Source organism: Buceros rhinoceros, unplaced genomic scaffold (assembly GCF_000710305.1).
Source record: "Buceros rhinoceros silvestris isolate BGI_N320 unplaced genomic scaffold, ASM71030v1 scaffold16602, whole genome shotgun sequence".
Lineage (NCBI taxonomy): Eukaryota > Metazoa > Chordata > Aves > Bucerotiformes > Bucerotidae > Buceros > Buceros rhinoceros.
The window spans coordinates 88976-99810 of NW_010400879.1; the positions used below are offsets into that span (position 1 = coordinate 88976).

Genomic DNA, 10835 nt, shown 5'->3' on the forward strand with positions numbered 1-10835 from the left:
TACTGAATATTAGAAGTCTGAAGGTCAGCAGAGGTACTGGTTTTGTTATCATGCGTAATTCCTCCACGATCCAAGAGACAGCCATTCATCACTTCTCCCACACCAGCAGCCGCATCCCATCACTAGCCTCCAGTACCAGCTACAACCTCTCAGGTTATTAGTACCAATATTGCTGACGCTACTTCAAACACAAGGAAATGATTTGTGTGCCCTGAAACTCACTCTGTTATCCCCAGGCATATCTGTTGATCTCCCACTTCCCGCTGGCCTTCCCTCAGTACCTTTGGTATGTGTGCACTCAGCTTTCAGTCTCACTGGTTACAAGTACATAAAGTTGTCTGTAACCGTGAGGAGACCAGCACTTACCAAGCACTGCCCGTTTGCACAGGGGTTTTGCAGCTGACAGATATCACTGAGAGGAGAGCATCCTTGTGGCCCATATCCGCTTCCAGTGTATCCAGATGTGCAAGAACAAATTGGCATTGGCCCTTGCGAGGTGAGACAAGATACAGAAAGTAATTCAGCCCTTGTTACAACGACAGTACCAATGACAGTAAAGGTCCTTGACATTTTGAAGCAGAGCCTTTATATAATTCTGACTTATTTGATCTTTTGACACCTTCCCTGGTCAGCATCCAGTTTAACCATGGAAAGGTCCCTAGTATTGCTTTGCTATGGGTACCTGAGAGTCACCTTCTCTTCATGGGAAGTGGTGGGAGTACTCAAAGGGTATTTTTTTGAAAGAAGAATAGTAAAAGCAGGTGAAATTGGAAAACTGCATCAAAGAGAAATGGTGAAGATCTCTACATTTTTATGATGAAATCTGCACTTTGGTGGAGCCTAAATCTGTTTCTGTCAGTGTTTGTAGAAAGGCCTGCTGGCTTTAGCTGACCAGCCTGTAAACTCCTTTGGGTGAGGCAAAACTGACTGTGGGGAATGGGCTGCAATCTAAATATGTTCTTACAAAGCAGATTCAGCCTAACTAAACCCTTCTTGAGATTCACACTGGTATCACTTACAGTCCTTAAGAGAGCAGCATACCTGGAGCTGAGGTACAAGTAGCCAAAGGATGGCACCCTCCGTTATTTATTGAGCACATATCAGCCTGCGTACATGTTTGTCCGTCTCCTTCATAACCTGTTCAGAGGTAAATCTCAGTTAGACTATAACAAACTATGTTCTCTGGGAATTGACAGGAAAGGAATTGTCTGGTGAGAAAAAGTCTAATTTATGGTGTAAAATCACTGTCTTCTGCAGACAAAAAATAAGTTAGTTAGCCACTGAAGTAAAACCTGGCATATTTATTGCAGTTCCTACATTGCAGGGATGGATTCTGGTTGCAAATAAATCCTCACATGATTTTAAAAAACAGATATATTAGTGTTAGCCAAGTGAGGTCAGAGAAGCCATAGAAGCTCAGCTCTCTCAGCCACCATGTGCTGCCCTCAGTACGTGCCTGCACCCAGCCAGCCCAAAACAGCTTTGGGCTTTGTGCTGTGCACCAGAGCTGCCTTTGGGTCTCAAAACCAACATCCAGTTCCTCTCGGGAGTCCTCTCAGCAGGACCAAAGCGCTACACCACAAGTCTGCACAGCCAGAGCTGAGGTCCACTGCACCTCATTGAAACTTGTCTTGAGGCCATGTTTTCAGACTGGTGACAGCCTTTCAGTGCTCAGTAACTGAGAGCCTTCACTAACTGCAGTCTATTGCCATTTAAATAGCAATTGAAAGGTCAATTAAAAACACTTTTTCCTGCTAGTATTTCTAGTATTGACAGCAGACATCTCATAAAGCATTTTAAATCATACACCACATATTATAAAGGTGCAATTCGCGGCTTCCACTGCTTGACCTGTGCTGCAATGGAAACGCTGCCTTCTTAGACAGCATTCAGAGCGTGACAATTACCAAGGTTTTTTTTAAGACAGACAATGCAGCTGATTTATGGCACACAGTATACTCTTTCAATTAATACAGACAATGAAATTACTATAATAATTACGCAATCCTTGTTTCCCATTAAGATCTTATGAAGGAAGTACTTTGTCAACTCATGGCTCTATCACTGCAAAGGGCTACCTAGTACAAGAGAAACACATTTCAGAGGATCATCATTAGAGACATACTTTACAAAACGTTCATTAATAGCTGAAGCGGTTTGGACTTCTCATTCTATATTACAATATTGCTTTGTGGATGTGATACTTCTTTACATAAAACCAAACTTCAGCTTCTTAAGTCTGCCATTAAACAGGCTTGAATGTATTGAACATTCATCTTCTTAAGCCTTTCCACAGTTTTATATATATAAAAAAACATCCATTTTACCTGGTGGACAGAACCCACAGTGAAAGGATCCCATTGTATTGATACATTGAACCATCGGTACTGTTGAGCAGCCTCCATTATTACTTTTGCATTCATCAATGTCTTGGCAACTGTAGCCATTTCCTTGCCAGCCTGAAAAGGAGCACAGGAAAGATACTAAAATAGAAAATGCCTGGCCTTTTCATTTTCTTCTTTGACCAGATCTTTTCATAGAGCAGAAAAATATTACTTTTGAATTCCACTTCATTAACATAAGACCTATCCCTCTCATAAGTCATGAAAATTAAAACTGGTCTGCAAAATAGGTTACAAACACATCAGGGTGGAGATGTGTGTGCAAGAACTTTTATTTTAACTGTATTCTGGATATTCCAGAATCAAACACACTAAAACCTAAAGAGAAGGCAGTTCTGGTCTAGTGCACAAATGTACAACTTGCTCATAACTCTGTTTAAATACTTCAAATATCCTCCTATATACAACACCCTCGCAACTCAGGAAGAGGAATCACAGGTTATATGGCTTGAGTGGACAACTAGATTTTTATAAGGATGTGAAAATACCTCACATCTTGTACACAAAGGTAATAGGACATGACGGACATGAAGGTGCCTAAAGGTATGAGGGTGCATCAGAACTATTTAGATGCTCAGTTTAGGACAGGATAAATCCTGCATTACACCCCACTGTCTGTGTTACCTAGATAAGACATAACTTGCAGGCATTTATTCTCTAAAATAGAGACCAAAGCATTTCATGGAGTTCCTCTCACTTGGATCCTGGGTCAGGGCTTAGGACATACAGGCAGCACTACCTACTGCCACCCCCTCCCACCTGAGAGAGTGGAAGGATGTGATACCTGTTGGGCAGGGACCACATGAGAAAGAGCCTGGTGTGTTGTAGCACTGCACAGGTGGATTCTGTGAACACGGACGATTAGGGAGGCTGCACTCATCTATATCAGCACTGCAGGCAGGGCTGCCAGGAGAAGACATCCAGCCAGCATCACAGATACAGTGGTACTTGGGCTGCCACAGCAAAACATCACATTACATATTTCAGATAGAACAGTCAAGAAAAGGGCAGGAGGAGTTCAGTTTATAAAATGTCTTTTAAACTATAGCAAAAAAAGAACATTACATGGTTTGCACATTTTGTTTTGTAAGTTGCTTCAGTAGTTTTCTCAGTCTATTTCTTCCTCTGAATTTACCTATTCAGATTATGGGAGCAACAACAGGCTCATTCATTATGTTCATAAAAGAAACCTGTAATTTACCCCAAAGCTCTCAGAGAAAACGAACAGTTATTATGAGCTGTACATAAACATAATCAAAAGTTATCAACTTGCTTTGTAACCAGGGTAAACAGATGAGTGTGAGCAACCTGAAATCAGCTTGGTCGTTTTCTTTTAAGCACACTGTTCAGTAGGCTGTGCAATGTGCAGTGCTGACATTAAATTGCAAATATGTTTTCTTTGAGGAAAACAGCTTTCTCTCTAGTAAACTTTACTAATGGCCAGATTGCAGCATTTGTCTAGCTTTGGTCCAATTAATTAAAGCTAATGGGAGCTTTGTTGTTGACTGTCACAGGAGCAGACACTTAAGCCAACACTGAATCCTGTTGAAAAGATTTCCCCACAAAAAATGGGCAGAAAACAAGTGATAAGTTCTGAAATCTTTTACAAATTGAGCAAAGAAATTATTTTATATCATGGCACAAAGAATACGTCGTGTGTCTGGAATGGTGCATGGGCGTGTAGGAGTTTTAAGGAGCACAGGTTTGACAGTGTAGTTTTGGAGGGCTCCTCTGAGTGGAAAGAACCAATGCTGACATGTTCTGTATGTCCCTTTGGAAAGAATACCCTGTACTCAGATTCTCTTTCAAAAAAAGAGCTGGCTTGCTCCAGAAGACCGTTTATGTTAGCATCCATCCAGTGCAGACACTTGGAGAGCTTGGACCTGGAGTCAGAGACCAAGACCAACTGACAGTGAGGAGCACCAAAGATGAGCAGCAGCCAGCCAGCCACTATGTAGCCCTGGCAGCTCCCAGGACACTGACAAAATGTTCCACAGGTATGCCTTTTTCCATGAAAAACAAGATTTATGATGTTTGTCCTTAATCATTTAAGTAATAAAATATTCTAGCAACTTAGAACTCCCCAAATAATGGAGGAGTAAATATTTTGCTTCAGATAAGGCTTTGACATATTCCCACGCTCCCTATAGATGGTAGTGGTAGATCTGATAATGTGACAAGTACCTCTGACAAGACACAAGGCATTTTCAATTCTTTCTGCTGTCCTTGGGACAACAGAGAGGATATATATACACATATTGTATAGTGGCATTTCTTGCTGGTTTTTGGCAGCAGTGTGTGCTACACAGTTTTGTGGTGCTAAGCATTATTTGTGGCTTACTCATGGTAAGCTGTATAAAGAGACCTATACATTGTCCCTTACCTTGTTGGGTTGATCCCTGTCTGCATCTACGCAGATGCCATGCCCGCAGAGTGTCTCAGATTCTCCCTGGCAGTCATCAAACTTCGAGGCACAGTGAGGCCCGTAGGTTTCTGGAGTACAGGAGCAGCTAATTGTGAAAGCAAACAGAAAAATAAAAATGTCATCTTTATATAACTTTTAAAGATCACATATTGCCATACTAAGAGATCATTCCCTACTTTTTTATTTATGCAGTGTTCTTTATGAAATCCTTCTGTTTGGCTATACTGACAATAGCATTAATAGTCATGCACAGAGGAAAGGTTCCTATTCAGCAGAGAATCATGTGGGACTCGTGCATATCTATGACTGTCTGACCCTATGGGAGAATTCACAGCCTTCTGTTACATCCATAAGTGCAAATCCAGAAAAAAAAAAAGAAACATCTAACATGAGACTTCAGCAGGGTAGGAGCCTGGAAATCCCCATGCCAGTCAGAGAGCACCTAAAACTTCTGTTTGAGTTTATGACACTCATATGATGCCAAGTGACTAAAACCCTACTTCTAGCGATACACAGAAATGTCACATCTGGCCTGTCCCAGAGAGCCGAGTACTTTCATGGCCACAGTTCAACAGGCAGCAGCTGATGTCTTAGCAGCAGTACATCTGTCAGGTGAGCGTGGCAGGCGGGAGGAGGCATTTGGGCCTGATGGACTGGGAAGAAAAAAGTAGTGGGCTGAAGGGAAGCATGGTACAGGAGGATTTGGCTTGCAGGCTGCAAGCTGCATTGTGTTGTTAAGGCACACCCTAGTCACAGCAGTGTACGTACTCGATGGAACTGAAACTGGGAACTTCTGAGCCATTGGGTAATGATCCCCTTTTCTCTGACCCTTTATACCCACATGGACCAAACCGGAGGCTCTGAAATACAACTGAAAGGGACCTAAACTTACAGAAAGCCTCCTATCAGTTCGCTATTGTTGTATTAAAATGAGAGTGAGACACTTATTTGGGTGCAAGTTATATGCTGTGATGTCTGCTGATGTCTGCTCCTCACAAAGACACATGGCAGGCACATGCCCCGGTTGCATTGCTTTTAAGATGGCTATTTATCTGCAGAATTTGAATTGGGTTTTTACAGTGCAGCTGATCTGGACTTTAGAGCAATTTATTGCTGCAGTTCCTCCCAGGGTCTCACAGGCTCAGCTGCAATTGCATTTTGATAAGCCAGTTGCGGGTAACTAACCAGGGCACCCAGGACAAGCAACCTGCATAAACTTAGGCTTAAAAAAAACCCACGACAGCTTAATGGTTAACTGCTGTCTGCAGTACTGTAAAACAGCATGTTCATTATTGTAAGATAGGGCAGTGCAGGAGCTCAACCTGGGCAAGCACAGAGGCAACAAGTCAAGGAACCAGATCACCTTTGTATGTTCAAAGTACATTCAGAGCTTCATTTCAAATCCAAAGAACACAGCAAGGTAATCTGACGAGGACAACAGCACTGTCTCCTGCCTACTCTGGCAAAGATTAATCTACTACCCATCCAAAGTTTCTTAGAGAACAGCTTCAAGAAGTAGGCCATGCTGCAAGGGGCTTCAGCCAAACTGGGATGCACTGCTGCTCAGCACTGCCCTGATTCTCTTCCATCACTGATGGCACATTGTGAGGAGGCCCCGTTTATTTTGGTTCTGATGGAAAAGTCTGATCGACTTGGGGACTCTTACAGCCTTTCAGTCAACTGATACGATGTCCCATTAAGGTCCTGATTCAGGAAGGTGTTTCCTGGATAGCTGCTCTTTTCCCTCATACTTTATTGCTTTCCTGAATTACCTGTTTGAAGCACGCAGGTAAAGCATCTGAACAGGGGATGAAAACTGCATTATGCTGTATTTTGTGGTACCTAATCCAGTACTGCCCTTCACCTGTTATTATCTCTGGGCCTATGGAAAGTTAAGTATCACCCTTTCTTTTACCTGCAGTCCACACTGGAGAATATAACTGGACCAGAGCAGGAGTGGGGTGACCTGGCTTGCTGGGTGCCAGAAAATTTAACAGCAATGTTCTCACAGTTGTTGAAAAGAGCCGTGTCACACTTTACCTGGGGATGGATTTAGCATCTGAAGAGCACTCAGAAATAGGACAGTATGTGAAGGAGACTCTGAAGACAGTACAATGGGGTTGAGGAAAGGACCAAACAATAATTCTCAGGGAATAATGCGAAAGTAGTAATATTAAGGCATCTTAGTTCATTTCAGGAAGCACTGACTGAACAAGTACCAAGGGAGGCAGGAATTACACTGGGGAAAAAATCATGGCTGTACTAACATAATGACAGGACTTACAAGAAAAGCAGAGGGTTCGTTTTCTCAAAACTTAATTTAGTCACACACCTATACACCACAACTCTGAATACAGTAAGAAACAACAAGTGAAAGCAGGCTGCCTTGTGTGTCATTTCCCTGAAAAATATCTGTGCTGGGGACAGCTTCAGGCAAACTAGAAACATCCTTTAAAATCAAAGAAAAGCTGACAGGAAGATCACAATACCACTGACCTCACCTCAGCAGGCTCTGTGTTAATGGTGAAGTGTGGGAAGCACTGCAGGAGAACTCCTTTCACATGAGCTCTTCCAAGAATCGTCAAAGCACTATAAGCCAGTTTTACACCAAGCAAATATTTGTGGGGGCTAAGATTTTCATGCTGAAGCAGAAGATAAAATGCTTTGCAGAAAGCTGTGGCATGCTCTCCAGCCTGATTGGTCCCATTATACAGGGATAGCTTTGTATTATAGCTGAAATTTATTTATTTACCAGATAATTTGACATTTTGGAAAATAAGACACAGAACATTCAGGCTGGCTTGGCCTGTAAACAAGAGCATGCCTCCTAGGGAGTTGGGCAGAATCAGAGAAGGATATGCTCCAGGGATCTCATGACTATGGGGGCCCGCACACAGGCAACCCAGGAACCCTCCTGGCCAGCCAGCTGCAGACAGCATTCCTCCTCCCTTTCTAGCTGGCAGCACTGCACATTGCTTGTGCTGCTGCAGTCTCAGCAGCACCCGTATTTCTAGAGGGGGTGAAGGCATTTCTCAGAGTTATGCAGTGTGCTGGGAATACCAGTGATCAAGGTGCTCATATTTTCAGGAGATTTCCAACAACTGAAAGCCTTTACTGGACCAAAGCTGTTCACCTCCTTTGTGACCTCACTCCCTTTGGTCTGAAGGGGCAAGTGATAATGGAGGGATGATGACGGGGCTGTGCTAGTTGCAAGTGCTGGTACAGACCAGTATGCTGCACCTCACTGCCCCGTCTACACCATGCGGTGCAGTAAATTTCCATTAAAGAACCTGCACCTACAACAGAGGGACAGTCACTGAAGTTGGTCTCCAATCTGCAGCCTTCTTCCCCAGCATAGTTGTGTGATAAATCTGTTTCTTGCTGTTCTTCTTCCATCAAAGCAGGCAATGGCTTCACAGGGCCTTATGGGTCCACGGTGGGCTCAGTGTGCAGGATATTAAGGGGTTTATACTCTCTGACTGCAAGGGATTATAGCACGTAGATACTAAACAGATTTATTCCTAGAACTTGTGCTGCAGGTGTGATACTGGGTACAAAAATAAGAGAGTCTTTTATACAGGATTTTTGTGTCTAGTTTTGAAAAGTTACCTGTAGCTGCCTGGTGCGTTCATACAAGTGGCTCCATTCTGGCAGCCTAATGCTGTTCCAGCATAAATCTGGCATTCATTAACGTCGTCTGAACACAGGGGGCCCTAAAATGAAATGGAAAACCAGTTTATTTTCCAAATAACTGAGAAATGAAGCCAACCATGGAGCCAATGTTTAATATAGTTTCCAAAGATACACAAACCATGGGCCGCTATCAACACAGCTTCCTTTATGATACATTATAACAAAACTCTGTTTTTCAGCTGTTTCTGTGACCCTGGTTATCAGTCAGATGGGGGACAAAATATTTCAACTCTTTGTAGAAAGCATACGGACAGCATAGTACTGTCATTCTCCCTACTTTCCAACTTGTTAGCAAAAGGTTCAGAAAACTTCTTTTCAAATTGTTATTATCAGAAAATGTCATTTTATTAAGACCGAAAGGACAGCAATATTGACCCAAATCCTACCCAGACAACATTCAAGCTGAGAGCCTCTGGGAAGAAGATAAAACGTTTTCATCTCTAGGGCATGTAACAGCAACATTAAATCTTTTGCCAGTAAAGTCTTTGGATTTAAAAAACTCAGAATGGGATTGATTACTTACACTCCCATTTGTCTTTATTGGGGCCTGAATAAATGTCCTTTCCTTCCCCCATTCTCTCTATCCTTGTGTAAGATCAACAGCAAGGGCGTGCGGTTCAGTTCACTGGTCAGCAAAACCCAGAGACTAATTCTCTGCTGTGGGAACTGCCAAGCATCACTGACTTCGTGGGCCATCGCCTGTGTGTAGCAGCGCAGGGTCTGGCCCAATGGTTTGGGCTTCAGGGGGTTTTGGTATGTATTGATATCGTTAAGAAGCAAATGTGTGGTCCTTCAACCAAACAATGAGTGTGATACTGCTGCTTTGCTGTTCAGTATACCTCATTCTGCCCCAAGCAATCTTAAAATGCTACACTTCATCACAATTGCACTAAGCTGGGTGTTTCTTTACAGTTAAAATACAAGCTCCATATTCAAGGAACTAAAGACTCACCTGCCAGTTGCTGGGACAGAGGCAAAAGAAACCATCCAGTGTGTTCACACAGGTACCTGAGTTCTCACAGGGGTTACTACTACAGGCTTTCCTCTGGATAGCCTAAAACCCAGGAAGAGAGCAGAAAGTGAGCCTCCCTGCTTACTTGGTGTTTTCCATTAGTATTTATTTTCAAGACAAACTTTTCTTTTTTCTTTTTTTTTTCTCTCTCTCTTTCCCCCTCCCCCCACCCCCCTTTTTTTTTCTTTTTTCCTTTTTTTAGCAAGGTTGGTTTGTAAAGGTTTTGAGCTGTTCTGCTTATCTCTGTACAAATAATGACTAATAAGATTGGTATTACACATGAGGGCTGGCTGCAAGCACTAGGATGAGGAAAAACCCTCTAAGAAGTAAATGTTAATAGAAACTGTTCTTCGGCAGTGAACTGTGAGTCTAGATGGAGGGTTATCTTGTCTTCTCAATTCCATGGGTGACACATCTGACAGCTGCTTTTACTGGCAGCTGTAGCTGTGGCTTGTCACAAGCTCAGTCGAGAAGCAGGTGACAGTTGAAAAATGCTATTTTCAGTACAATATAAAATCCAGTTTGAATTCTTCAGTCTTCCTCTTGACAGGTCAGGGAAGGAAGAATTTACTTCTCCTTGGTATCTAGTTGTTGTTCCTGAGTCTACAACAGTTTTTCCTTTAAGGAATGCAGGCTCCTAGAGAGTTTATATTTTTCAAGAAGGCATTTCACGTCCTTCACAAATCTTGGCTATTTTTACCACCAAAAAAAAGTTTTCCTGAGTAATGCGTGAGAGGAAATAAATCATTTAGCTATTTAATTATTGTAATGTCCCTTTATTTACTTGGAGTTGGGTTTCTATTTTTTGATTGCTAGTTTGCTTCCCATTTACTCACCTGCTCTAAGGTTTGAAGTTTGTTGTCAAGACTCAGGATCTGCAAGAGAAATGCAAATTATGTTGTGCTTGGTATGAGAGTGACCACAGAGGTATGTGCTGGGTGCCAGTCGGATAACAAAATATTTTCTTTTCAAAAAAGAGAATAGCTGATATGTGAAACCAGGTGACAATCAGGTTCCAATCAGGCCCCATTCACTGGGATTGTAGTGTTTTAGAAAATGGTGGCTTAAGTATGTCCCAGTTTGGTTCCAAAAAGCAAGACTCAGTCTTGTATCTCAGTGGATATAGCCACAAACAACAAGCTGAAAGTGAACCCTAAAGGGATGTCTCACGCTATAAAATATTTTCCTATAAGGAACTTGTGGCAACCCTGTGATGAAAGACACTTAAACCAAGTCAGACTGTTGGAGAAAAATCTTTAGCAGCAGGGAAGAGACAAAATTACAGCATAGGTCTTTCTGCCCC

At 42.4% G+C, this 10835-nt stretch overlaps 1 protein-coding gene across 1 annotated transcript in view; it reads right to left on the reverse strand.

Moving 5' to 3' along the window:
- CUBN (cubilin (intrinsic factor-cobalamin receptor)) overlaps positions 1-10407 on the reverse strand; it is a gene marked incomplete at both ends in the record, with an annotated part of 99156 nt that extends 88749 nt beyond the window's left edge. The window contains 8 exons of the mRNA XM_010132079.1: positions 367-488; positions 1042-1137; positions 2328-2459; positions 3187-3355; positions 4786-4912; positions 8437-8540; positions 9473-9574; positions 10369-10407. Of these exons, the coding sequence (XP_010130381.1) occupies positions 367-488; positions 1042-1137; positions 2328-2459; positions 3187-3355; positions 4786-4912; positions 8437-8540; positions 9473-9574; positions 10369-10407 (891 nt within the window). The remainder of the gene's footprint in view (positions 1-366; positions 489-1041; positions 1138-2327; positions 2460-3186; positions 3356-4785; positions 4913-8436; positions 8541-9472; positions 9575-10368) is intronic.
- Between the last annotated feature and the right edge of the window lie 428 nt (positions 10408-10835).